At 41.1% G+C, this 24,970-nt stretch overlaps 1 protein-coding gene across 4 annotated transcripts in view; it reads right to left on the bottom strand.

Moving 5' to 3' along the window:
• The window catches only part of LOC105006258 (glutamate receptor ionotropic, NMDA 2B), a 120,212-nt gene that overhangs the window by 77,033 nt on the left and 18,209 nt on the right, over window positions 1–24,970 (bottom strand). The window contains exon 1 of one of the 4 annotated variants that reach the window (XM_034295575.1): window positions 18,605–18,761. The exons of the other annotated variants lie outside the window; for them this stretch is intronic. Within the exon in view, the coding sequence (XP_034151466.1) occupies window positions 18,605–18,682 (78 nt within the window). The 5' untranslated portion in view covers window positions 18,683–18,761. Of the gene's footprint in view, window positions 1–18,604; window positions 18,762–24,970 lie in introns of those variants that run through there. 4 annotated transcript variants of the gene reach the window in all.

Raw genomic sequence — 24,970 nt, 5'->3', positions numbered from 1 at the left:
ACTGTAGCATAGCACCTAACGATGCCCTCCTAATATTGTACCATACGTTTGAATCCTAATTGCCCTCCAAGATTCAGTAAAATGGTTAGAAACATTGGTTATGTAGAGTCGACAATATAGTGAACAGTGTATGTTTCCACAGTTACATTTGAGCAAACGGTTTGTTAAATAGTCATCACGTGTTTGCCCTGCTTTCTGTGAAGCCCTACATCTACATCTTAAGTATAGCTTATCAAAGGAAATAAAGAAACACCCAAAATATTTGAGGATGGATTTCACATTAAAATCATACCTGTTTCCACAGATGTTAATGAAGGTCATGAAAAATAACTGCACATGCCCTACCCAATTCTTGATTTTCAACATGAACATTGTAAATATTGGACCAGTGAGAAATATTACCCAAAAAACTGAATGCAATGCGATTGCAATGAAGACACAACACAGGCAGGAAGCATTTTAAGGGAGCATAATATAGAAATGTTGCACTGTCATATAAGAGCATTTCCAAATATTTACATTATGCATATCTGCAGTAATAGTGGAATGATAACTTTTTATCATAACAATATTTACACAGAAATTATTTTTGGTGAATAAAAACGCTAATCCTAAAATGTTAAATTGACTGGCATCTGTTGTCAGTGGCAGCCTCCCTCTCTTCCATCAGTGTCCCTAAGACCTGCAATCATCTCTCGTCAAATGAGTAATGGCTGACGGAATAAAGTAAAATCCATCCATCATTTCCTGGTTCTTAAAATTCTACACAGTTTACTACATTTCTGTTCAAGTGACAAGACAAACACGGAATACATCACAGAATCATCGTGCCCTTTTTAATATTTAAAAAACAACTATTAATGAAAGTAAAGCGAGTCGAGAGTTGGTTTCAATTTGCTTTTGTTGTAATTCATGTAACTTCCACAGGATGGGAGCAAATTAGAGATTTCCCCTTTAATTCCAGGTGTAATTGCAAGAAAATGGTGTTCGGAATGTCATTCTTTCACAGTTCAGATCAGGATAATACAAGCCGTAAATTGGGTAAGTTATACCAGGGCTTCAACACTTATACCAGGGCTTCAACACTTATACCAGGGCTTCAACACTTATACCAGGGCTTCAACACTTATACCAGGGCTTCAACACTTATACCAGGGCTTCAACACTTATACCAGGGCTTCAACACTTATACCAGGGCTTCAACACTTATACCAGGGCTTCAACACTTATACCAGGGCATCAACACTTATACCAGGGCTTCCACACTTATACCAGGGCTTCAAGACTTATACCAGGGCTTCAACACTTATACCAGGGCTTCAACACTAATACCAGGGCTTCAACACTTATACCAGGGGTTCAACTCCTCAGCGTTCAGCCCATGGGCCCAGAACAGAGCAACAGTGAATTCAAACATGTGACTAATTAAGGATGTTTTCCGACTGTTCCAGGTAATAAGTGGGCCTAAATGGACAATAAAAGTGTAATTGTCATTAATGAAATCTTGTGCTAGCATGGCTCATACAATGTAGAGACACTGTGGAGGATATGAGGCGTGACACAGATATTATGGCTTTGTAATTGGATGCCTTCGTCACCCATAAATCACACAATTACAACTGGCACAGGGGCCAGTGTGGCACGGAGGCCAGTGTGGCAGGGGGGCCAGTGTGGCACGGGGGGCTAGTGTGGCAGGGGGGCCAGTGTGGCACGGGGGGCTAGTGTGGCAGGGGGGCCAGTGTGGCACGTGGGCCAGTGTGGCACAGGGGCCAGTGTGGCATGGGGGCCAGTGTGGCATGGGGGCCAGTGTGGCATGGGGGGCCAGTGTGGCACAGGGGCCAGTGTGGCATGGGGGCCAGTGTGGCACGGGGGGCCAGTGTGGCACAGGGGCCAGTGTGGCACAGGGGCCAGTGTGGCACAGGGGCCAGTGTGGCATGGGGGCCAGTGTGGCATGGGGGGCCAGTGTGGCACGGGGGGCCAGTGTGGCACAGGGGCCAGTGTGGCACAGGGGCCAGTGTGGCATGGGGGCCAGTGTGGCATGGGGGGCCAGTGTGGCACGGGGGGCCAGTGTGGCACGGGGGGCCAGGGTGGCACGGGGGCCAGGTGGTGGTGGTGAGGATGCCCTGTCAAAATAGACCAGCAATTAGATGGACAATAATGTTAACGAGCGGACAAAATGGAGTTCCATCACACTAGCAAACGCATAACTATACGCACAAAATAACAGTAGAATGGTGAGACTACACCATTTGAACACATACACACAAACAGAGACCCCCCCCCCCACACACACACACACACACACACACACACACACACACAGAGAGCCAGGTTGTTGTGTATCTCTGAAAAGTCATAATACAGAAAAGCTATCAAGAGACATTACCCACTGAATCCACAGGCCTTCTACAGTCACAACACCAGGGATATGGAGGAGCCCATAAAGTAGAGGGCAGTATTGTGGTTATCGACAAGCTGAGGTTTGTCTTTGATAGCACAGCAGCGAGCACCAGAAGGCCACAGAGGGGATGGGACTAATCACTGGTGGACACAGTGCATAAACACAAAGACCTGTCATGAAACAATGATAAAAATGTGTGCCACTAGTTAACCTGGTTCTTTGGACATACAGTATCCCGGTTGCACCCACACACCTCCACATTAAATAAAAAGCGAGAGCTGGACCTAGGATCCAGTTCCCATATCTTCAGGCAATATGGATGGACCCAGATCTTCGCTGAGCACCTGATCAGGTATAACTTGACTTCTGGGACCAGCGAGAAGAGCTGGACCATGAAACACAGGCCCAGACCTCTCTGAGCTGTGAACTATATTGGCTTCAATGGAAAACCCTGCACGTGGCTACTCACAGCCCCTTCATTACCACATACAGCCAGGCATGCAATCACATGTTTACCATCAGGTCATCGGGTGCATAAAATTGCCTGTTTGGAGAGTGGAGATTGGAGTGGCCATCTCTCTCTCTGTATTCGTCACTCTCCATCCCTCTATTTCTTTGGCATTCTCACTCTTCTCATTACATGGTAAGTGTCTGTCGTGACAGTAGTTATATTTGCTTGAATACGTAGAACAAATGCAATTTGCAATATTTCATTTTCATTGCCTGCTTGGATACTTTGGGGAGTGCGGAGGACGAAAACAATAGACAATCACTCACTGGTTCTAAACAGTTTATGGCACGTGTATTCACACATACATTTGCCTGGAACTCAAGCATACTGCGGTATTGACAAATTCACCCAAACACTGTTCCAAGAAGACGACAAAGTATTATATTAATTTGTCTTCGGGTGGAAAAAGATTATAATTTTCAAAATATGCACAAAAGTTTAAAATGCACAGAGGAACAAAAAACATTTCTGCCAGTGTTTTGAGCATGAAAACGAATATCAATATTTTCTGCCCAACTATCGTCCTGATAAAACCCAATATCTGATTATACTCAGACAGCATCTGTCTTTAAAGAGTAGTTAAATAATGTGTTTTGACACAACACTGAGAATAAGCAGTTGGTCCTCTACTCACTCTCTTTACACATTCACTCCTGATGGGAGTAGATTCTGTAAGTGTGCTGGATCTTTGACCGGTAGATTCATTGCCCATGTGCTTCTCAGTGTATGAGAGCAAATCTGCTATAACTGGGCAATTTTTACTTTAGAGAAATCTGTTACAGGTGTGTATGACTTTAATGCAGCATTTTGGAACGGTGAGAAATCCTGAGTGACCCCCGGGCCGAAAGCAGCAACGTAATCACTTTAAATCTGTTTTATTGACAGCTTTTCATAGATTAGAGACACAATAATCTGTCCTTCTCCATCCATCTCATTCCAATCTGTTATTTTTGGAACCAGGATCCTACCTTTGGATTAGTAGGTGTGCAAGGTCTTTCCTTTGTGTGTGAGTGTGTGTATGGGTGTGTGAGTGTGTGTGTGTGTGTGTGGCATAAGATGGGCATGAAAAAGACTGCTGATGGTGTGTTGTTAAGTACCAGCCAAATGGCTTTAACGCTGTGCCCCAGCCCACATGTCCAACCCAAGCCCTGTACAGGGAAATGCTGATGACATTCAGATCTCCTCCAGACAGGAGCATGTTATCAAAGATGTTTCATGCATAGATTACTTTTCGAAATGGTCTGGGCTAGAAGTAAAAGACCCAAAATATGCAGTGCTCTATGAAAGATGTATCGGAGACACACTGGAACAAGCGTTTACATTAATGAATGAATAAATCATTGCACTCTCATCAGAAAATAGACATGCCATGACATACAGTACCAGTCAAAAGACCTACTCATTCAAAGGTAGTTTGTTTTATTATTTTCCACATTGTAGAGAAACAGTCAAGAAATCAAAACTATGAAATAACCCATATGGAATCATGTGGCAACCAAAAAAGTCTTAAACAAATTAAAATACATTTCATATTATAGATTCTTCAAAGCAGTCACCCTTTGCCTTGATGACAGCTTTGCACACTTTGTATTCTCACAACTACCAAAATGAGGTATTCACCCGGAATTCATTTGAATTATCATGTGTGTCTTGTTAAATTTAATGGGTGGAATTTATTTATCTTAATGCGTTAGGGCAAGTATACAGAGTGACAAGGTAGGGTGGTTATACATAAAACCATATGTCATGTCCTGGCACATCAGTCATCATTTTGGAGTCCATTGCATATGAAATGTTGTTCTGTTTTGTTTTGTTTTTCTACATTAGTTTTTGTTTTAGTTTAGTTTTGTGTCTTAGTTCTTTTAATTAGAAGTCCTCGATTCTCACTGCGCCTCTGTCCTTCCTTAAACTGCCACAACATCATGAAGCTGGTTGAGAGAATGCCAAGAGCGTGCAAAGCTTTCATCAAGTCAGAAGGTTGATACTTTGAAGAATCTAAAATATAAATGTTTTTTGATTTATTTAATGCTTTTTTAGTTACTACATTATTCCAAGTGTGTTATTTCAGAGTTTTGATGTATTCAAAATTCTTCTGGAAAATAGTAAAAAAAATTAAGAAATACCATTGAATGAGAAGGTGCATCCTTCTTATCACTGGTACTGTATATATTATGTTGCTTGTGAGTAAGCAGCTTCAACATTAGTATTTAAACAGGATTGATATAACTGACCTTTCCCCTCTGCATGTGGTCATGAAGCTAGAGGCAGGGAGAAAGGTGACCCAAGGAAACATTTACCATCTTTCTGCCAATGCACATGTCCGGAAAATGGTTCTGAGGGAAATTAATAACTTAGGCATGTAAGTGGCTGTGATAAAATGCACACTCTCCTTGTGACATGATAAAGATGGGGGTTTGTGGTGTCCTGAATGTTGAGTTCAGATGCAGCTACCAGACTGACCAACCTGCTGAACATGCATTACCATTAATACAATTAACACGGCAACCATCTTTTCTGTTTGATCGTAGAAGCATTACTCTCCACAGAATAAATGCTACCACTGTACCATTCCTCTTTTTTAGCACGGCAGCAATCTGACACCATCAATATGCATCTCTAAAGGGGTTCTATGAAATATTAAAAATATCTCAGTGCAATTTTTCCTGGTTTTGAATATTTCTCAGTTTTTTACACCCACAATTACAATTATTTATTAAGAAAAATTATTAAATTACATTTTACGCCTGGGCCCATGTTAATGATTAAATTACAATTTATATCTCAAACGATTCTGCCTTTGATCGGGCATCCAGCAAAAAGGGAATATGCAGGTCCAGCAATGGTTTTGCTGCTTCTCATTTCATGGCAATGTCGGCAATACTAAGCTTTCCCCTTGCTTTTAAGCCAATAACGGCTAAATAGGATTGTTGCAATATCTCTGGTGCATTTATAAAATAGTAGCAGGTAACTTGCTTTGTCGGATACTTTTGTGTCTGTTACCACATAACAGACAGTTTGCAGTGAAACACAAGAAAAACACATGCAGTCAGGATTGCTTTGTCGATCCACTCATAAATGTAGTGGTACTAACTGGTAGCTCATTATCAACCTGTTGAAGACCTCTGTGTTAACTGTGTTGATCCAGCTGTCAGGCGTTAGACAGAGCCTTGTTGCTTCCAGATGTACATAGGGCGGAAGTCCCACTGGTCATGGATTGACAATTAGAACCAATTACTAATATTCAGAAGCAAGGTCATCGGAATGTGGGACAGTCATGCCGTGGCTTTAGAGTCCGGCCCAGACCTCAATGACCTGTGAAACCGAACTGGAAAACTAAAATACAAGACACGGTCTGACATACAAATTGAATTAGTGACTGCCTCTAATGCACTTGTGGCAGACCGCTATGTGGTTGTGGAGGACTCTGTCACTCATGATGAAACATCTCTTCCTACACTGAGGACAACACTCCTCAGTATCTAGCTGAGGTAATACTGCAGCATTGGACTGACCTCAGGCTGCAGGGGAAACTGGCTGCTCTGGACTGGCCTCAGGCTGCAGGGGAAACTCACTGCTCTGGACTGGCCTCTGCTGCAGGGGAAACTGGCTGCTCTGGACTGGCCTCAGGCTGCAGGGGAAACTCACTGCTCTGGACTGGCCTCTGCTGCAGGGGAAACTGGCTGCTCTGGACTGGTCTCAGACTGCAGGGGAAACTCACTGCTCTGGACTGGTCTCAGACTGCAGGGGAAACTCACTGCTCTGGACTGGCCTCAGGCTGCAGGGGAAACTCACTGGTCTGGACTGGTCTCAGACTGCAGGGGAAACTGGCTGCTCTGGACTGGCCTCAGGCTGCAGGGGAAACTGGCTGCTCTGGACTGGCCTCAGGCTGCAGGGGAAACTCACTGCTCTGGACTGGTCTCAGGCTGCAGGGGAAACTGGCTGCTCTGGACTGGTCTCAGACTGCAGGGGAAACTCACTGCTCTGGACTGGTCTCAGACTGCAGGGGAAACTCACTGCTCTGGACTGGCCTCAGGCTGCAGGGGAAACTCACTGCTCTGGACTGGCCTCAGGCTGCAGGGGAAACTGGCTGCTCTGGACTGGTCTCAGGCTGCAGGGGAAACTGGCTGCTCTGGACTGGTCTCAGACTGCAGGGGAAACTGGCTGCTCTGGACTGGTCTCAGACTGCAGGGGAAACTCACTGGTCTGGACTGGTCTCAGACTGCAGGGGAAACTGGCTGCTCTGGACTGGCCTCAGGCTGCAGGGGAAACTGGCTGCTCTGGACTGGCCTCAGGCTGCAGGGGAAACTGGCTGCTCTGGACTGGTCTCAGGCTGCAGGGAAAACTCACTGCTCTGGACTGGCCTCAGGCTGCAGGGGAAACTGGCTGCTCTGGACTGGCCTCAGGCTGCAGGGGAAACTGGCTGCTCTGGACTGGCCTCAGGCTGCAGGGGAAACTCACAGCTCTGGACTGTGCTGTCCACTCTGTCTCTCATTCCACGTATCACAATTCTGCTTTCGACAAGGACATTCTCTGCATTTCCGTTAAGCCAAGCTTATCGGTAATACCATCAAACTAGCACTCTGGTAACCTGCTTACGCATTCTACCCATAGTTAAATGAAGTGGAGTATTTTGCAGTGGTTAACGGTTGCAGCTCAAATAATGATGAAGAGCTCTCCGGCATACCAAACACACCAGATATTGTTGTTGCGGGGCTGCTCATTTGACCTCTAAAAGGAGCAGGCCTTTGCTGACAAGGTGCTGAAATACCAACCCATCTCGTTACGCCTGAACCGCCTCGGCTATCAGTGCCTGCTGGTAGTGCAGATATTATGGAGCCTCGGCCACATACCCACAGGCTGACTGTGTGCTGCTTTTAGATAAAAAGCAAAGAAACAGGCGAGACTCTGCTCCATTTTAGCGGTCATGGAAAACCTTCCTGAGTGGAGGAGGTGCTATAAAATTATCCTTACAAAGGTCTTTATGTTGCGTTGCACATAAAGACCGCTGTAATCTTTCAATCCTATTTGAATGCACATTTCATTTGTGGATTCAAATAGACCATTTGAATGTGTATTTGTGTTCATGTGTACGTGAGCAAGAGAGACAACAGTGTTTTACTTGTCTTTTATGTGTGCAGGGATATATAAATGGGTCTGAATTGAATTTTCTGCGGATATGGGGATATACTGTGGCTAGCTTTCAAAATCTGCTTCCCATATGTGAAAACCAATAACTCTTGGATACAGTCAAATATATCACAAACATGCTCCTAAAATGTGCTGAGACAAGAACATAACCTAATCCAGATCAGTACCGTGGTGTTCATGTTTTTCTCTGCCTTCCATCCTGGGAAAAACCAGCCCAGACCTGGAGCTACAGTTGCCCACTGTACTGTTGGCAAAAAATACCGGAAAAAACGATGAACAAAAAGTTGAAGATGACAATGACTCCATTTTGTTTCCTGTCACAATGCAATGGCTTACTGTGGCTTTGAAAACGTCCCCTTACTGAGTGCATAGATAGTGTCATAGTGTCATAATATTGCTTTGGTTATGTACACTGATGGATGGTGACCAGTGTTCTCTAGTGCAGCATCTGATGACTGCTGTTTTGTGGACCATAGCAATGCTAACAGCCATCAACTGGACTCTTATCCCACTTTGTAATATTACATTAATCTCTGAAAATGTCTGTTCTCCACTCGTCTGGAGGATTGATCTCATTCTCAAGTATTCATTTAACATTTTAATTAATAAATTGTTACTAATTGAAAATATTAATTAGTGGGTTCATGTTGTGAAGGTGTGAGATAGATTACATAATTAAAGGGCGTTATTGGTGGCTTATGTTGGCATATGTTTTAACCCATGTGTGCATCTCTAGAGACTAGCATTCCAGTACGGCATAGATTGTATTTTACACTGTTGTTTTTCCGCCTAATCATCACTATTTCATGGAGGCATGAGGCTGTCATACTTGTCTCCAGCAGTCTTCCAGGGCTGTGTGCACCTCCTCTTCCAGCCAATGATGAGACTCCCCACGGAGATAATGCCATCTAGGAGCGTTCCGTGTTTAAACCCACCCAGCAGCCAGCCTCCAGGCACTCAGCAGAGTAAGCCTCGGCGCCGTTGAAGGCACCCGGACATCCAGACCTGTCACTCCAAACTGTGTGACAACTATCACAGCACTTTAATCAAACACGCTTCGGAGTGTTCTCTGGAAAGACCTGCTCTAATGACCTACAGTATAATCAGCACCATCCATGCCATAACACCTCTACAGTATAACTTTCTTGTGCTCCTTATTAAGATATCATCTACAAAATACATACAAAAAGAACCCTGTTAAACAAAGGAGGGTGAGTAATTGCAGTGTTTGCCACGTGGTCTGCAGGCCAATGAATCGTAGCCTAGCTGTACAGATCAGACCTTTAATACATTTTGTAAAATAACAAATAGAACAGCTTGCCATATTCATAGATGCAAATATATGCAACTGGCGGTAAAACCATAGGAGCCTGGGTGAAAAAGGTGATGGCAGGAGCTACGAGTACCAGAGGACTTCATTTGCATCACCACAGTCAGTGAAGTGAGTCGCACCAACACCTTCAATTAGGAAACAATTATCATTCATGAGTTTGCTTGTGCAAAGCTGTAAGATGGAATTGAAGTTGGTAGTCCTCTGACTGAAATAAAGTATCACGAAGCGCTTTATTCGCTATGCTCCACAGGGCAAATTTCCCCTCAGCTGGCTCATCCCTGCACTCTCTGGGACGATGTCAGTTGTACTCACAAAACCGAAAGGCAATAAATTAGAAAAACGGACCAATGAAGTCAAAACGTTGTCAAGCTTCAACCTGATATCATCAAGTGACACAAACAGAAACATAATCAAGTGTAACAATTCAAACCTGGGCGTCGACGTAGCTCTTTCGCCTAGCAGCAGGACTAAAGCCCTTGTAGCTGTTTTGTGTAATATAATGGCATTGACCCTAATGGCAGTGGCCTGCCTGTTGAGTTATTATTGTTATGCACTAAGCTCCCAGGCTGTTTCACAACACTGGCAGCATGGCACGCCCAGTTCTTAGGGAAAAAAAACCAAGAGAGAAGTGAGCTGTGCATGTTTTATTCAGCCATGGCCGAGTTCAATTCATAATCGAGCTTGACGGATTCAGAGTTTTAATTAAAAAAATGAGCTTTAGTGCCAGTGGTAACATCCTGATGAATGGAGACCCGACCCGATCCAACGGTGCCTGAGTCCACAGTGGGCAAGGAGGCGGGGAAGAGGTGTTGGGCCCAACACTTCGGACAGGGTGCTCCATTTCACACAGGAGGCACGCAGTAGGCAGGAAGTGTGTGCAGCGTAACAGTAAATGACAGATGCTTATGGAGTTTTTTTTGTGTGGCTAGAACACTGTTGGGAAAAGGCCAACACAGCACATTTCAGGTGAATTTATGCATTTCGCTTTGGTCAGACCCTCCCAATCAAATCATGGCTACAACAGAATCTCTTAAAAGAGAGGTATTTCAAAAACATTTTCGAGAGAGTGTGCTGCCAGGAGAGGGAGGCGGATTGAAAGAGTTTGTTATAAAAAGAAGGATAAGGAGGCACGACAAATGTAAGATAAGGGTTATACGCACGTGAAGGACAGTGAGGGTAAAGAGGAAGAAGAGAGAGTGGGCCCTGAAACGGTGGCAGGACAAAGAAAAAGATGCGTGAAGACTAACAAAGCACAGTCGGGGGTGAATGTAAGCAGAACAAATAAGTACATTTCAGCTTCTGTTATACCTGACTTTCCTATTTCTAAGATTATATTCCTCTTCATTCTGCTCTTAGTACAGGACTGCTTTTAATAAATGGTGTAAGTGTGTCCATACACTGTATACACTCAAGCGTTTCATTTTACTCTGCATTCTCTTCTCGTCGTCATCTCCGTTCCTCTATCGCTCCGACTGATTGATTCTTTAGGGTTTGGCGCTCCGGCCAAAGCCAAACACAAAGCTATAATAAAGCGCAGACAATTTGACTGATGCATATGTACACAGTGTAATAATCTATGTATGCACACTATACAATGCCCTTACCTTTGTAATGAACATGGAGAAACACAGTCACACACTCATGACTATACCGCCGTCTTAATTACACATCTTAGTTGGGGCACATAATAAGGTGACTACACAGAAAAACACACACTTTTCCCCTTGATGACTCGCAAACACACACACACACGTACACACACAGGCACACAATGGTATCTAGATCATGGCTTGGCAGATTGTGCCCTACAGAGCCACAGGGTGTCATGTTCCTTATGTCACCCCGAGGGTTTCCCAACTTCATGAGACATGTCACTTCTCCTCAAAGAAGCCCAATCAATGGCAGCAAACGTGAACGGAGCCTGATCTGCTCACCTCACGGTTGCCGTCTCTTCAGCCTGCAGCCGCCCCCCCGGACCCATGGGTCAGTTCTGGGAGGGCAGCCAACCACCGCCAGAAAGTAGCCCCGAGGGAGACCTTGATTGGACATTAAAACGTGAATGAAAGCAGGATAGGAGTAAAAACGCTGAGGCTTTCGTACCTTGTCCTACATATGTTTTTGTATTGCCTCATCTTAAAGCCTCCATTCATCTTTAAGGGTTTTGCAGAGGGACCAAGGTGGCAAGCTGTTATCTGAATGATCCGAGGGCTTAAGATGGTGTGAAAATGTCCCATTGACTGTAACATGGTTGTTTCCGTAGAGCCAATGATCACATCCATTCACACTTCCGCCTCACGTCAACACACCACACTTGACTGATCTGTTTCACGGTGGACACCGGATCCTTCCGTGTTTGCCTTGACCGGTAACCTTAAAGGATGGATTGAAGGATAATCAGGAGTATGCAACAGTGGTAACTATCCAATTGTCTCCAGTCTTAGAGTGACAAAACACCATGAGTAAGCCATCAGTGTCTGGCAGGGAGAATGTGGCCCAGTTGCGTCACCTTCACAGGTGGTGAATATTTGAAAATGTGGTTTACCTCCAGGGCCTATATTCACAGTCAAAGTTCTGTGAAGTGAGTCGCATCAAGAGTCCACCCCCTCTGCCCTCATACAACCCCCAACTGCATCCCACACCAGCTCTCCTCTCAGCCACCATCTTTACCTCCCCCTTTTTGCCTGCCATCACCCTTCTCTGGTCATGGTTAATTAAATACCAAGCTGTTTACTGCCCATGCCAACTGTAACATAGAAAAGCCCTCATTGATACATGTTATGGCCATAGATACAGACTCAGCCTCTCCTGACAGAAAACTTCAGTGATCCTGTATTGGGCAATTTTTTTTTGCATGTTTGACAGTATGGGGGTATTTTACAGAATTGTATACTTCAGAATAATACAACTTAGAAAAATGTATTATGAGACCTGCAGAAGATGCTTACACTCTCTCGAATTAGTTTTAAACCCAACCAAACTAGACCAAAATGGAGTGTGAAGTAGTCCACTTTGTATAAATTGTTCCTACAGTTCCTATTAAGAACTGTATCAAAATTGAGACAGTAAAGTCAAAATTGTTGAATTCAAACTGACCTGAATTCAAACTAAAGTAAATTTACGAAGTATAAAACATATTAGTTTTATACTTCAGACAACCTTGCATGCAATAAAAGTAGTGAGCCTACGACGATTTTACATCACCAAAATTCTTGGTTTCATCTTTTGAGATGCTTACCAAGCCTTTACAGCGGCCATTTTAATGTGCTTCTTGTGGGGACTTTCTAAATTCAGTGCTTCTTGTGGGGACTTTCTAAATTCAGTGCTTCTTGTGGGGACTTTCTAAATCCAGTCTCCTTTTCAGCAAGTGAAATGCATGTTCAATCAAATTTATATCAGGATATTGACTTGGCCAGTCAAAAACATTTCACTTTTTCCCCACTTTTACTCCATGGATGCGTTGTGTGTTTTGGGTCAATGTCCGGTTGCATTGTGAAGCTCACAATTAGTCTGGTTGCATTTTCTTGTACGTTGGTGGCCAAGTTGCTTCTGTACACTTCTGAATTCATTCTGATGCTGCCAACATTAGTCACATCATCAATAAAGATGAGTGAGCACATTCCAGAGGCAGCCATGCATGCCCATGCCATGACATTACCTCCACTATGCTTCTCAGCATGAGGAGAAGGTTTGCTGTGGACTATCTGTTCCTTCTTTTAGCATTAAATTGCTTGCTTTTCTTTCAGACAGCTCTCTAGTCTCGGATTATGCATATTGACACCAAATGCAGACTCCAAAGACAAAAGCAAAGGATGGAACATGTGAGTCAAATGTCCCAATACTGTCCCAATACCTATGCTCAAATAAAATGGGGGGATGGAACATTTAAGTACTTTTGCCTTGAAATCATCTTTTAATCATATTTTCACATTCCTTGAGTGTACAGAAAAAATAGCAATTTTGACTTTTTTGACTACAGTTTCAATACATTTGAAGGGCACTATTTTAATATTATTGTGTTTTTATTTTAACAGTATTGAGATGAAAAATATAATTTCCAAGAGAGACCTTGCCGAAATAGCAGTGTACACAGTTTTGAACACTTTATATTATTAAATACTTCTGTTTAAAACATAAAGTTTTTGAGAAAGGCAAGATATTCATTGGGGAGCTGTGGTGCAACTATGTTTACAGACAATAATCTTTGAATCTATACCAGTATGTAGATCCATGCCAATACCTTAAATATTGCATTGTTTAACCTAGCTTTCTTAAAATGTATGCACTCCCTGTAGGTTACCGTGAATAAAAGCGCCTGCTAAATGACTAAAACGTAAATGAAAATAAGGTAAACATACTGTGACATAAAAAATATGTTTTTTTAAACTTAGTATTTTGGGCTGGGTGTGTAATTTGTTGTTTATATCTGTATAGGTAGAATCACTATCGAACCTCAGGTAGCCATGAAATTCCACGTTTGAATGTGAGTGGTTTTGATGACATGGGGCACAATCTGCACATACAGGACAGTACATGGCATTTTCACAACCAGTGGCCAAAAATTACTGAATGCATTTTTAAATGTATAACCTTTGTATGTAAAAGGAGGGCGTGCTTTACAAACAATCATGAAACACCCTACTTGCTGGTTAAACTTAATTTGCTTTCTAGCTAAAGTATTTGCACACCAGTTGTTTTCTAATGTGTCACTTGCATGGGTAAGCAGCAGCTAATACAAGATCAAATCGAGGTACTTAATTGTTTGCTGCCTATAGAAACATGTATGAAGGGGGAATAAAATCTAAATGAAATACTGGAAATATTGCATGTACTCAACCTGAAGTTTGAAACTCAGTTGAGTTGCATTTAAGCAGCAGTTGTGAATAAATTGAAAACGACATTTTCATTTAATTTCATTGCTGTGACATCAAAAATAGTTTATCATGAGTGTAAAAGTTACGCTTTTTTGATACGGCAGCCTTATCATGAGGAAAAACACAGAGGAATGTTCCAAATATTGTATGTAGGCTATTGCATCTAGGAAAAGAGGCAATATCTTTTGTTAGAATTAATTCTTCTCAAAGCTTAAATTTGCCCCCGCAGACCACAGCCTGAGTGTAGTGGAGCAGAGGTATTTTTCGATTTTACATAACATAACTTCTTAGTTCTGAAGATTGATGACAGTAAAAAATGCTACGGTAATCACATAAGATATAGCACTTGTCCATGCACTTTCAAATGGGTGTTGTTCCTATGAGCAGAAACTGTGTTCACTGTGACGCTGTGAGCTCTGCATCTTCCTTCAGGTCAGTTTATGCAAAATATACCCAGGATGTGAAGATTAATGTTTATTAGTTTTTTTTACTACAAATACATATGGGACATTTAAACCAACTTGGTATGGCTGAAGTTATAAGCAGCATAGGTTGAGTTTTTGTGACCAGGAAAACCCAGAACATGACACAAACAGATTTTCAGAGAAAACCCAAAACAGAGGTGTGTGGGGGAAAGCCTGCTGTAAGTATAGTACAGACATGGATGTACTTATAGGCTGGTTAGTATATACAGCGGCACGAGCGTCAACAGCCACCTTCTCTAGCCTCCACACATTACTGTACAAAGTCCTGTCTGGAAGTAACAGATGTCACCAAAGCAAATGTTAGAAATGCAACGCTCAGCTAATGATTGGGTCTTCAGGCGCTTTTCCGGGTGACTTATGTTCCTCTGGTTGTGGAGACAAGGATGAGTGAAGATGTATTGATTCTGGTTGGCAATGGCAATCCAATCAATTCTGCACTGTTCAACCGGTTTCAGGTCAATTTAAAAAGGCTATGCTGGTAGATCCAATTAATATTTGTTGATAGCATTACTTCTGCAATAAGAACAATTGCAGCCAATGGCTTCTATGTTATTATCCAATAATCAGTAGCGTCTTAAATAATTGATAAGCCAGAGTGAAACTGAATGAATTCCACAGTATTTTACAAGAGAAAAAACAACACAGCACTTTGTTCTTATATGTCCCCAAATTATACAAATAGGCCGGCAATATTTTAATAGAATTGTTGATGAAACAATACACGAAACACCATACTCTCGTAAGCCATTAAATAAAAGCAACACATCAACCAATAACCATTCTAATTCCCTACTCTGAACAAAAAAAACATATCAGGAAACTGTTTTAATTTCTCCACAAACTATCTACACAAATGTGCAAATCACTATCCTTTTGTCATTCTGCATGTTTAATCACTTTCTGGTACTCCATGTTGCTTCATTTTATGGACATGTTAAAAGAAAACAACGTACCACAATAAACAAAAATGACACAAAGTAACATAAGTCAATGACTGAGTATCCGATGAGAAGAGAAAACAGGCTATTCAGCAAAGAAGGACAAACCACATAAAACGATAGAAAACACTGCAGCAATTGTCAAGACATAACCAAGATACAGAAATCCATGTGAAGTAAGCCTTACTCATCCTTTAATGTTTAAATTAGGATTTATGACAAGGGTGAGGCAAGAGAGTGATTATTTTAGAATATTCCAGACTATTTTTAAGATCAAAGGTTGTAGCTGTATTGTACTGCATATGCCATTGCGTGTGTCTGGCTCTGACGTGTGTTGAGATCTACGCTTATATGTTGTGCTGCTCCAGAGTCTATTTTTAAACAGCTTTGATGACTTAGTAAAAGAAAAGGCAATTTCAAAAGGTTTCATTTCCACCAGTTCAAATTGCAATCTACTCTCCTGCTCTCCATCTGCTTCGAAACAGTTCTCCTCATCAGTCAAAAGAGAAATAAATTACGCAAGAGCAAAGCCGCAGAGCATTTCAAACACAACAAAGCATGTTAATGATAAAGGCTACAGTAGCACAATAAAGAGAAGAAATCCCATTCGCAATAGGTATACACGTTACGCTATTGTTAAGTCTTAAAACAGATTTAATACGCCAATGTCTTTATTTTAAACTATTATTCTAAAATGTCATCTTTTGTTTGTTGCTTCACAAAACATTGAAGGGAAAGTAACTTAGTGTAGACTTAATAGCGTCATGCAGGGAGATATTGATATGTATCTCACTGTCCATCTAGGTGGGGTTTTAACATAGTTGGGGGGAATGACGAGGGTTGTCCCAGTGTTTAGTTTCCGCCGTGTTTATTAATCCACATCCATGGGGCACTAAGTAGCAATTTCAGGATAGGTTTTCCACAAGGTCAAGTCGGGATCACAAAACATTTAAGGGGATAGAAACCCCCTTACCATGGATGATAATGACTATTCACACACTTCTGATGTCTTGAAAAAAAGAAAATGGTGGGAAGACAGACGCAGAAATATGCAATATCCTCTTCTGCATTTGATATTAGCGTACACACTGGATATTATCTTAATGAGCTCTGTCCAAAACTAGACTTAAACCAATCAAAGAAGGCTTTGTTTTACAAGTTTCGACATCATGGTGCAGTACTGTAGAGCAGAGGACTGTTTCTTAAGTCCTGTCCTCAAATTCCTCAACAGTATACATTTTTTGTTACTCCAGACAAAGCCTAATGAGTGGAATTATGTGAGTTGTCAGGGCCCACAACAACATACAGCTTGGGAAAAAATTAAGAGATCACTGAAACTTTTTCTTTCCTTTCCAAAAAAGTCAAAAAGGAGGAACAGAAGGGTTCAATTTGCAGTGGTCTCTTAATTTGAACCCGTCTGTTTCTCACTCAGAACCTTAATTTTTTGACTTTTTTGGAAAGGTGCAGTGGTGTCATAATTTTTCCTGGAGCTGTATTTTTGGGATGGGGAGGACTATTTCTGTGACACACAGCACTTGAGTGCAGTACAGAGATGTAACATACTCTATTGCACTGTATTAATATACTGTACCATACCTGAGTTTTATTTGACACAAAATGTTGCTGCTCATGGGGCCTGTTAGTTCCGAATTAAGAAATCATAGGCGCTGGATCAAAACATCATATATTTAGTGTATTTATTGAAAGCTTCTAGACCTTCTAAACGCTTTTATGTTTAATAAAGTACGTCTAAAGTCTATAAAATAATCTATAAAATAAAACAATACAATAAAAAATAAAACCGGCTTCTCTGGCCCCATTTTAGGCCTTGGGCCCAACTGATTTACCACAGAAAAGCCCTTGCATTAGTCAGGCCCAGAAGACAAAACAATAAATAAAAATGTGTGATCTACGTTTTCTTCTTGTGCGTTGAACCATTGTCAAACATGCCTGGCCGCAGGATAAAGTGACTCAGGTTGCAAATGAAATTAGCAAGGGGGGAGGATGTTTCTTTATTCCAGAATTGAAATATTATTGAATTCTGCTGACTGTCACCAGAAGAAACATAGGGTTCAAATTCTGAGACCATTGAGTGATTCTGAGTTGACAGTTGCACATGTCTCAGCTCAGCACCATGGAGAGAGAACAAACCAATAATAAATGTTTGGCAATATAGGCTACAAGAGGATATTCACCTGTTTAGAAACAATGCAGCCAGCACAGCTGCTTAAACAAAATAGAAGTTGAACTAAATACTGAAAGTATAGCCTGTATTCATGCAAACAAAATACAAAATAGCAGTTAATAATGCCGAATAATGAATTTAAAGTGAACAATAACATTTTACAAAATATCTACTAAACACTAGAATCTGTATTTAGGCTAGACTAACAGGAAACAAATCCAATAGTAAGATCCAAATAACCACCATATAATGGCATACTACTATTCGATGCATATAAATCCTGCTGTGTTCTGGTAGGGTATATGCAACTCCCAGTGTCTGCCTCACACCAATGGACCTTCTAGGATAGGATGCGCGTGCTTCATGATCCTCTTAGCATAGCCAATGCAGGGAGGTAGAACCCTGCCTTTCCATTGCATTTGATGAGTTTGCTCAACAAACGTGCCTTTTTCTAACAACACGACACATACTTTGGCACACACACACAATTAGTTTCTATTCACTTTTCTATATCTATGACAGCCATGAGCAGCTGTCTTAAATGGGCCCATTGCCCCGCTTTTAACACGGAAAGTCACGCCACCCATATAGACACAGCAAGATGTGATACGGCACAATACACTTATGTGAATCAAATTCGAACTACTTACTTAATCAATTAAGCAATAGCAGTGTTGATTCAGTTGCTATTAAATTACAATGTTGGCAGCTGGGATAGGATTTTAGGCTAACCGTATATGGTACCTGGGCTGGTACCTCCGTTGCAAGATGACCAGGAAAAGTCAGAGATTTGGGGAGCTGTGAAGCCATTATCCCACCGTCGGTAGTAGAAGAATCGGTAGAGTGTATGCCAAGCTATCTGGAGCTCCGCAACATCATCGCTGGTGGCCTTGGCTTCGGCCTCCGTAGTTTGATGGGCTGCAGTTGTTCATTGCTCTCATTTGTGTGGGTACTCAATTTCTGGTATCCATAATCGTGAAAGCAAATTAACTGCCTCGAGGTAGTTGAAAGGAAATGGCTACGATATATATATATATATTTATTTATTTATTACAGCTAGCTATAATATTAGACAGAACTATTTCCTGGTACGTGTGACCAAGTCGAGAGAAGGGGTAAATTTGACCCTGCCCTTATGAACCTAAAGCATAGGCCTAACTATACCAGCTCCCTTACGCAAACACTCCCAAGGCGTGTTCCTTCCCGCATTGAGCGTGCTGAAAGATTTTGTGACAATCAACATTTGCTGCAACATTTGCTACATCTAACTAAAACTGTAACATTTCAATTGAGGTCTGCTTCCCAAGGAGAAATGGTAAGAATATTGGATATGAAAAAAAAACAGCCACTAGTAATTGGGCTCATAAGGTTTGTGCTCCCATCTATACCCTGTTAAAACCTTTTGTCATGCAACTCCCACTTAAATATTTTAGCAGAAATGTTTATACAGCTTTTCTTCTTTACTTTAACAAAATGTTTAATTTTCCATTAGATATTTGATGGTTGAGTTTCATTAAGTGTTAATATGACAATCTGAGTGAAGAGCTACAATCTCAATGTAAATACTGTTAAATTTGGTAAAGTACTTTTCCAATCAGAAATGGCAACGAAGCCACCATTCTATACATGGGGTTCTATTTCAGGCTCCATTTGTCCAATTGGCACCTAACTTGCTATGCATGTTCGGAAGGAGAACTAGAAGAGGCCTGCCATGTTTGGCATTAATTGGCCATATGGGGGCGATATACAAAAAAGCCACTTGTAAGGCTCATTCCTCCTAAACGCAAACAGATATTTCAACCAAACTTGGTGAGTTGCATGAGTACAATAGGTTCTTGTACTACAACAAACAGGGAGTTAGCACTCCAAACCATGTGACCGCCACGGGCCAATCAAATTCAAGCTATCATTTAAAGCTTTTAGAAATGCTTGACCGCCATGAAACTGAATGAATAGAAATTCGTATAGGCCCCCAAAAACCAGTAAAAGTTTGGGCAAGATCGGCCACTGGGGGGTGCTGCAGTGTGTCGTCAAACTTGAGCTTTTCAAATAGCAATATTTTTGTGTTCTTTGGAGCTGAAATCACCAAACCTATCTCACAATGTGACTGGCAGTATGCTAAACAAAATTGCCTCTTGGAACATCAAGCTCCAATATCTTGTATTTCCGCCATGTTCAACTTCCTGTTAAAGCTCTAAAAAATTTCACAGGTCACATATTTTGTTTAAACCCTAACACAAAAACACATTGCACTTTTAGTGTATACTGGTGCTGACATATCTTGACATATAGTGTATACTGGTGCTGAGAAACAGAAAAATTTTAAACAATAAAATGTGACAACCATCTCCTGCAGTGAAGTTGATAAAAAAAAAAATTGATTTAGTAGAATTGTGAATTAATGCTAGTTAATAATAATGCAGCATTATCATCTAGGATCGTAGAAAAGGCTGTTACAAAAAATAAAAAAACGCCATTATGTGTTTTCAATTATGTGTAAATAGTGGTGTCAACGTGTTTGTGGTGTGCTTACATCCAAGAGAGCCTAAGAGAAAAGTTTAGTTTCCCAGTCTCTCACTCTGCTCAGTGGCTCCTGAATGTCACGCCTGACTAACAGGGCATGGAGGAAAAAGGCGATAGCGGGGTCGGAACGGGGAGAGCACATGTTCAAAGTCAAAATGATAGTGGGAACCAGGATGAATGTGAGGAAGTGTGGTGGGAGCGAATGCATCGGAAAAAAAGATACAAAATAAAGATATGCTAATAGATTTTTAAATGCTATCGACACTGCTATATTCATATTTACCCATTCTGTATTCCATATACAGCTCTGGAAAGAATTAAGAGACCACTCCTAATTTTCTTAAATCAGCATCTCTACATGTATGGCACCCATTCCATTCCAGTGTCTGTTACATTCCAACACAGGCACACCTCATTTTACTTAATGAGGTACTGTTAGGTGATTACCTGAATCAAATCTAATTTAACAAGGAAAAGTATAAAAAACCACTGCTGTGGTCATCACTATCCTCTTGCAATAGGACCAGCTGGATGGCAAAAACAGTGCAAGTAGTACCTCAAAGGTAATCTGAATTAAAAAATTACTATTCAGCATCAAAAAGAGTTGAAAAGAAAAGCTTTGAGTGAGGAAAAGAAGGGTTCAATTCTGGCTTTACTGGGAGAGGGGTACAGTGAGCATCAGGTTGCTTCCATAATGAAAATTTCAAACAAATAGCAGTTGGGGTGAAGTGCACAGCGAGGACGGTTCGAAACAGACTCCTAGGAGCAGGGCTGAAGTCGTGCAAAGACAGAAAAAAAACCTTCATCAATGAGAAGCAAAGAAGAGCCAGGCTGAAGTTTGCAAAAGACCATAAGGATTGGACCGTAGAGGAATGGAGTAAGCTCATCTTCTATGTCAAGTAACATTTTCAGCTTTGCCCAACACCTGATTATCTAATAGTTAGATGGAGACCTGGAGAGGCCTACAAGCCACAGTGTCTCGCACCCACTATGAAATTTGGTGGAGGAGCGGTGATGATCTGGGGATGCTTCAGCAAGGCTGGAATCGGGCAGATTTGTCTTTGTGTAGGATGCATGAATCAAGCAAAGTACAAGGTTATCCTGGAAGAACACTTGCTTCCTTCTGCTCTGACAATGTTCCCCAACTCTGAGAATTGTTTTTTCCAGCAGGACAATGCTCCATGCCATACAGCCAGGTCAATCAAGGTGTGGATGGAGGACCACCAGATCAAGACCTTGTCATGGCCAGCCTAATCCCCAGACCTGAACCCCATTGAAAACCTCTGGAATTTGATCAAGAGGAAGATGGATGGTCACAAGCCATCAAACAAAGCCGAGCTACTTGAATTTCTGTGCCAGGAGTGGCATAAAGTCACCCAACAGCAATGTGACAGACTGGTGGAGAGCATGCCAAGATGCATGAAAGCTGTGATAAAAAATCTGGGTTATTCCACCAAATATTGACATCTGAACTCTTTCTAAGTTAAAACATTAGTATTTTGTTGTGGAAAAATCCATACAAATTTGTTTTCTTTGCATTATTTGAGGTCTGAAAACATATTTTTGGGGTTATTTTAACCAGTGTCTTTGCATCCTTGAAAGGCACTTATATAAATATAATGTATTTTTATTATTATTATTCTTAATTTTTATTTTCTACAAATAAATACTCTAAATGATCAGTAGTTTATAGAAAACAAATTTATCATAGGTACACTTCAACTGTGATATACGGAATCTAAAACAAAAATCCAGAAAATCACATTGTATGATTTTTTTGTAATTAATTCACATTTTATTGCATTACATAAGTATTTGATCACCTACCAACCAGTAAGAATTCTGGCTCTCACAGACCTGTTAGTTTTTCTTTAAGAAGCCCTCCTGTTCTCCACTCATTACATGTATTAACTGCACCTGTTTGAACTCGTTACCTGTGCATTATTTACCTGTGCAACAAAAGTGAGTACACCCTTTATGGGCCCATTTAGCCATTTTCCCTCCTGGTTCCTTTCCAGGTTTTTACATTACACAACCTTTACAGTCTTTTGTTGCCCCTGTCCCAGCTTTTTTTAAATGTGTTGCTTGCATCAAATGGGCAAGTGGGCATATATTTTTCATGAAACATAAACATTTCTCAGTTTCAATATGTTGTCTTTGTACTATTTTTTATTGAATATAGGGTTTAAATGATTGCACATCATTGCAATCGGTTTTTCTTTATATTTTAAACAGCATCCCAACTTTTTTGCAAACAGGGATGTATATGTATACAGCTCTGGAAAAAATAAAGAGACCACTGTACCTTTTTCTTTCCTTTCCAAAAAAGTTGGAAAGGAAGGTTTTGAGTGAGGAACAGAAAGGTTAAAATTAAGAGACCACTGCAAATTGAACGCTTCTGTTCCTCACTCAAAACTTTCCTTTTCAACTTTTTTGGAAAGGAAAGAAAAAGGTGCAGTGGTCTCTTAATTTTTCTGGAGCTGTATATACATATATTTTGCTCAGTCTCAGTGGGACAACTGGGAATAATACATTTCTTCTTTCATTTTATCACATTAAACAAAACACAGGTACGTACTAAAGATCTACCTAAAAAATACACATACTGAAGACCTACATTCCAAATACTTACACATGCTGAACACCAATATACAAAGCAAAGACAAATAATGAAGGCCTACATACAAAATACATACACATACCGAAGACTTACATACAAACACAGACACACACATCAGGCCTACACACAATATACAGAAACTTCCTGAAGGTCTACATCCAAAACACAGGCAAATACTGACGGCCAACATCGAAAAACACAGACACATACTGAAGGTCTAAATATGAAAAACAGGCAGATACTTAAGGCCTATATACAAACTGCACAGAGGCTACACAAAACCAGCACTTACAAACGGGGACACCCCTTTTAACACAAATTGTCATTTAACCAATCTTTTAATGGCTTGGTCGATATCTGTGAGGCATGGAGATTGAAGCCAATAGTCAATAATGGCTTGGTCGATATCTGTGAGGCATGCAGATTGAAGCCAATAGTCAATAATGGCTTGGTCGATATCTGTGAGGCATGCAGATTGAAGCCAATAGTCAGTAATGGCTTGGTCGATATCTGTGAGGCATGCAGATTGAAGCCAATAGTCAGTAATGGCTGGGTCGATATCTGTGAGGCATGCAGATTGAAGCCAATAGTCAGTAATGGCTTGGTCGATATCTGTGAGGCATGCAGATTGAAGCCAATAGTCAGTAATGGCTTGGTCGATATCTGTGAGGCATGCAGATTGAAGCCAATAGTCAGTAATGGCTGGGTCGGGTTAACTATCCTCCTGAGGCGTAAACACTGACACAGTGAATTGAGGCGGAAACCCTGAAATCCTTTCCATGTCTGCAAGTCCTACGCTGCTCCAGCAAACCATCTCTACACTGACATGTCTGTTCCTGAGATGATCATTTTCTAGGACATGGAAATCTTCTCCTTTTACACTGAATTTGAAATTAGGATGATGTTGCTTAGTTTTTTACAGACCAGCAGAGTAATATGAACAGGAGATGAACCCACGTACAGAAACCTAGGTGTCCTGGTGTGAAACCTTTTCCTGTACATTGTCCTCAACCAAAGCCATTAGTCAATCCAGAGATTCACATATTTCATGCTCATCGGTTGGTTTGATTCACAATGGGGTCAGTAGGAAAGTGTATGCACATGCTACTGTAATTCACTCTGGATCAGTGTCAGATAAATTACTTAATATTTGTAAATGTAATTTTGTATTGTTATTTGAACAACTTAAATCACATCATGTAGCTATATAAAGGCAATATACTGTGGATAGAAAAATTCTACACACCCCTGTTAAAATAAATCATGTTAATAACCTTACAATAACCTGGTTGCTTAAGTGTGCACACCCTCTTATAACCGGGGATTTGTACAGAATTAACCAATTACATTCAAACTCATGTTAAATAGAGGTCATTATACACCTGCTATAATTTAAAGTGACTCTGATTAATCACAAATAAAGTTAAGCTGTTCTAGTAGGATTTTCCTGACATTTTCTTAGTTGCATCTCAGGGCAAAAGCCCTGGTCCGCAGAGAGCTTCCAAAGCAAACAAAATACAAAATAATTTCCAAAGCATTAGATATACCATGGAACACAGTGAAGACAGTCATCATCAAGTGGAGAAAATATGGCACAACAAAGACATTACCAAGAACTGGTAAAATTGATGAAAAGACAAGAAGAAAACTGGTCTGGGAGGCTTCCTAGAGGCTTACAGCAACATTAAAGGAACTGCAGGAAGTACTGGCAGTGTGCTGCATGTGACAACAATCTCCTGTATTCTTCATACGAATGGGCTATGGGGTAGCGTGGCAAGACGGAAGCCTTTTCTTACAAAGAAAAACATCCAAGCCAGGTTGACATTTGCAAAAACAAACATCAAGTCTCCCAAAAGCACGTGGGATTATGTATTATGGTCTGATGAAACCTATTTTTTTTTTGGCCATAATTCCAAAAGGTATGTTTGGCGCAAAAACAACACTGCACATCACCC

Source organism: Esox lucius, chromosome 11 (assembly GCF_011004845.1).
Source record: "Esox lucius isolate fEsoLuc1 chromosome 11, fEsoLuc1.pri, whole genome shotgun sequence".
NCBI classification, from domain to species: domain Eukaryota; kingdom Metazoa; phylum Chordata; class Actinopteri; order Esociformes; family Esocidae; genus Esox; species Esox lucius.
The sequence above is the reverse complement of the archived record's forward strand: the minus strand, read 5'-3'. Positions and strand labels throughout refer to the sequence as shown.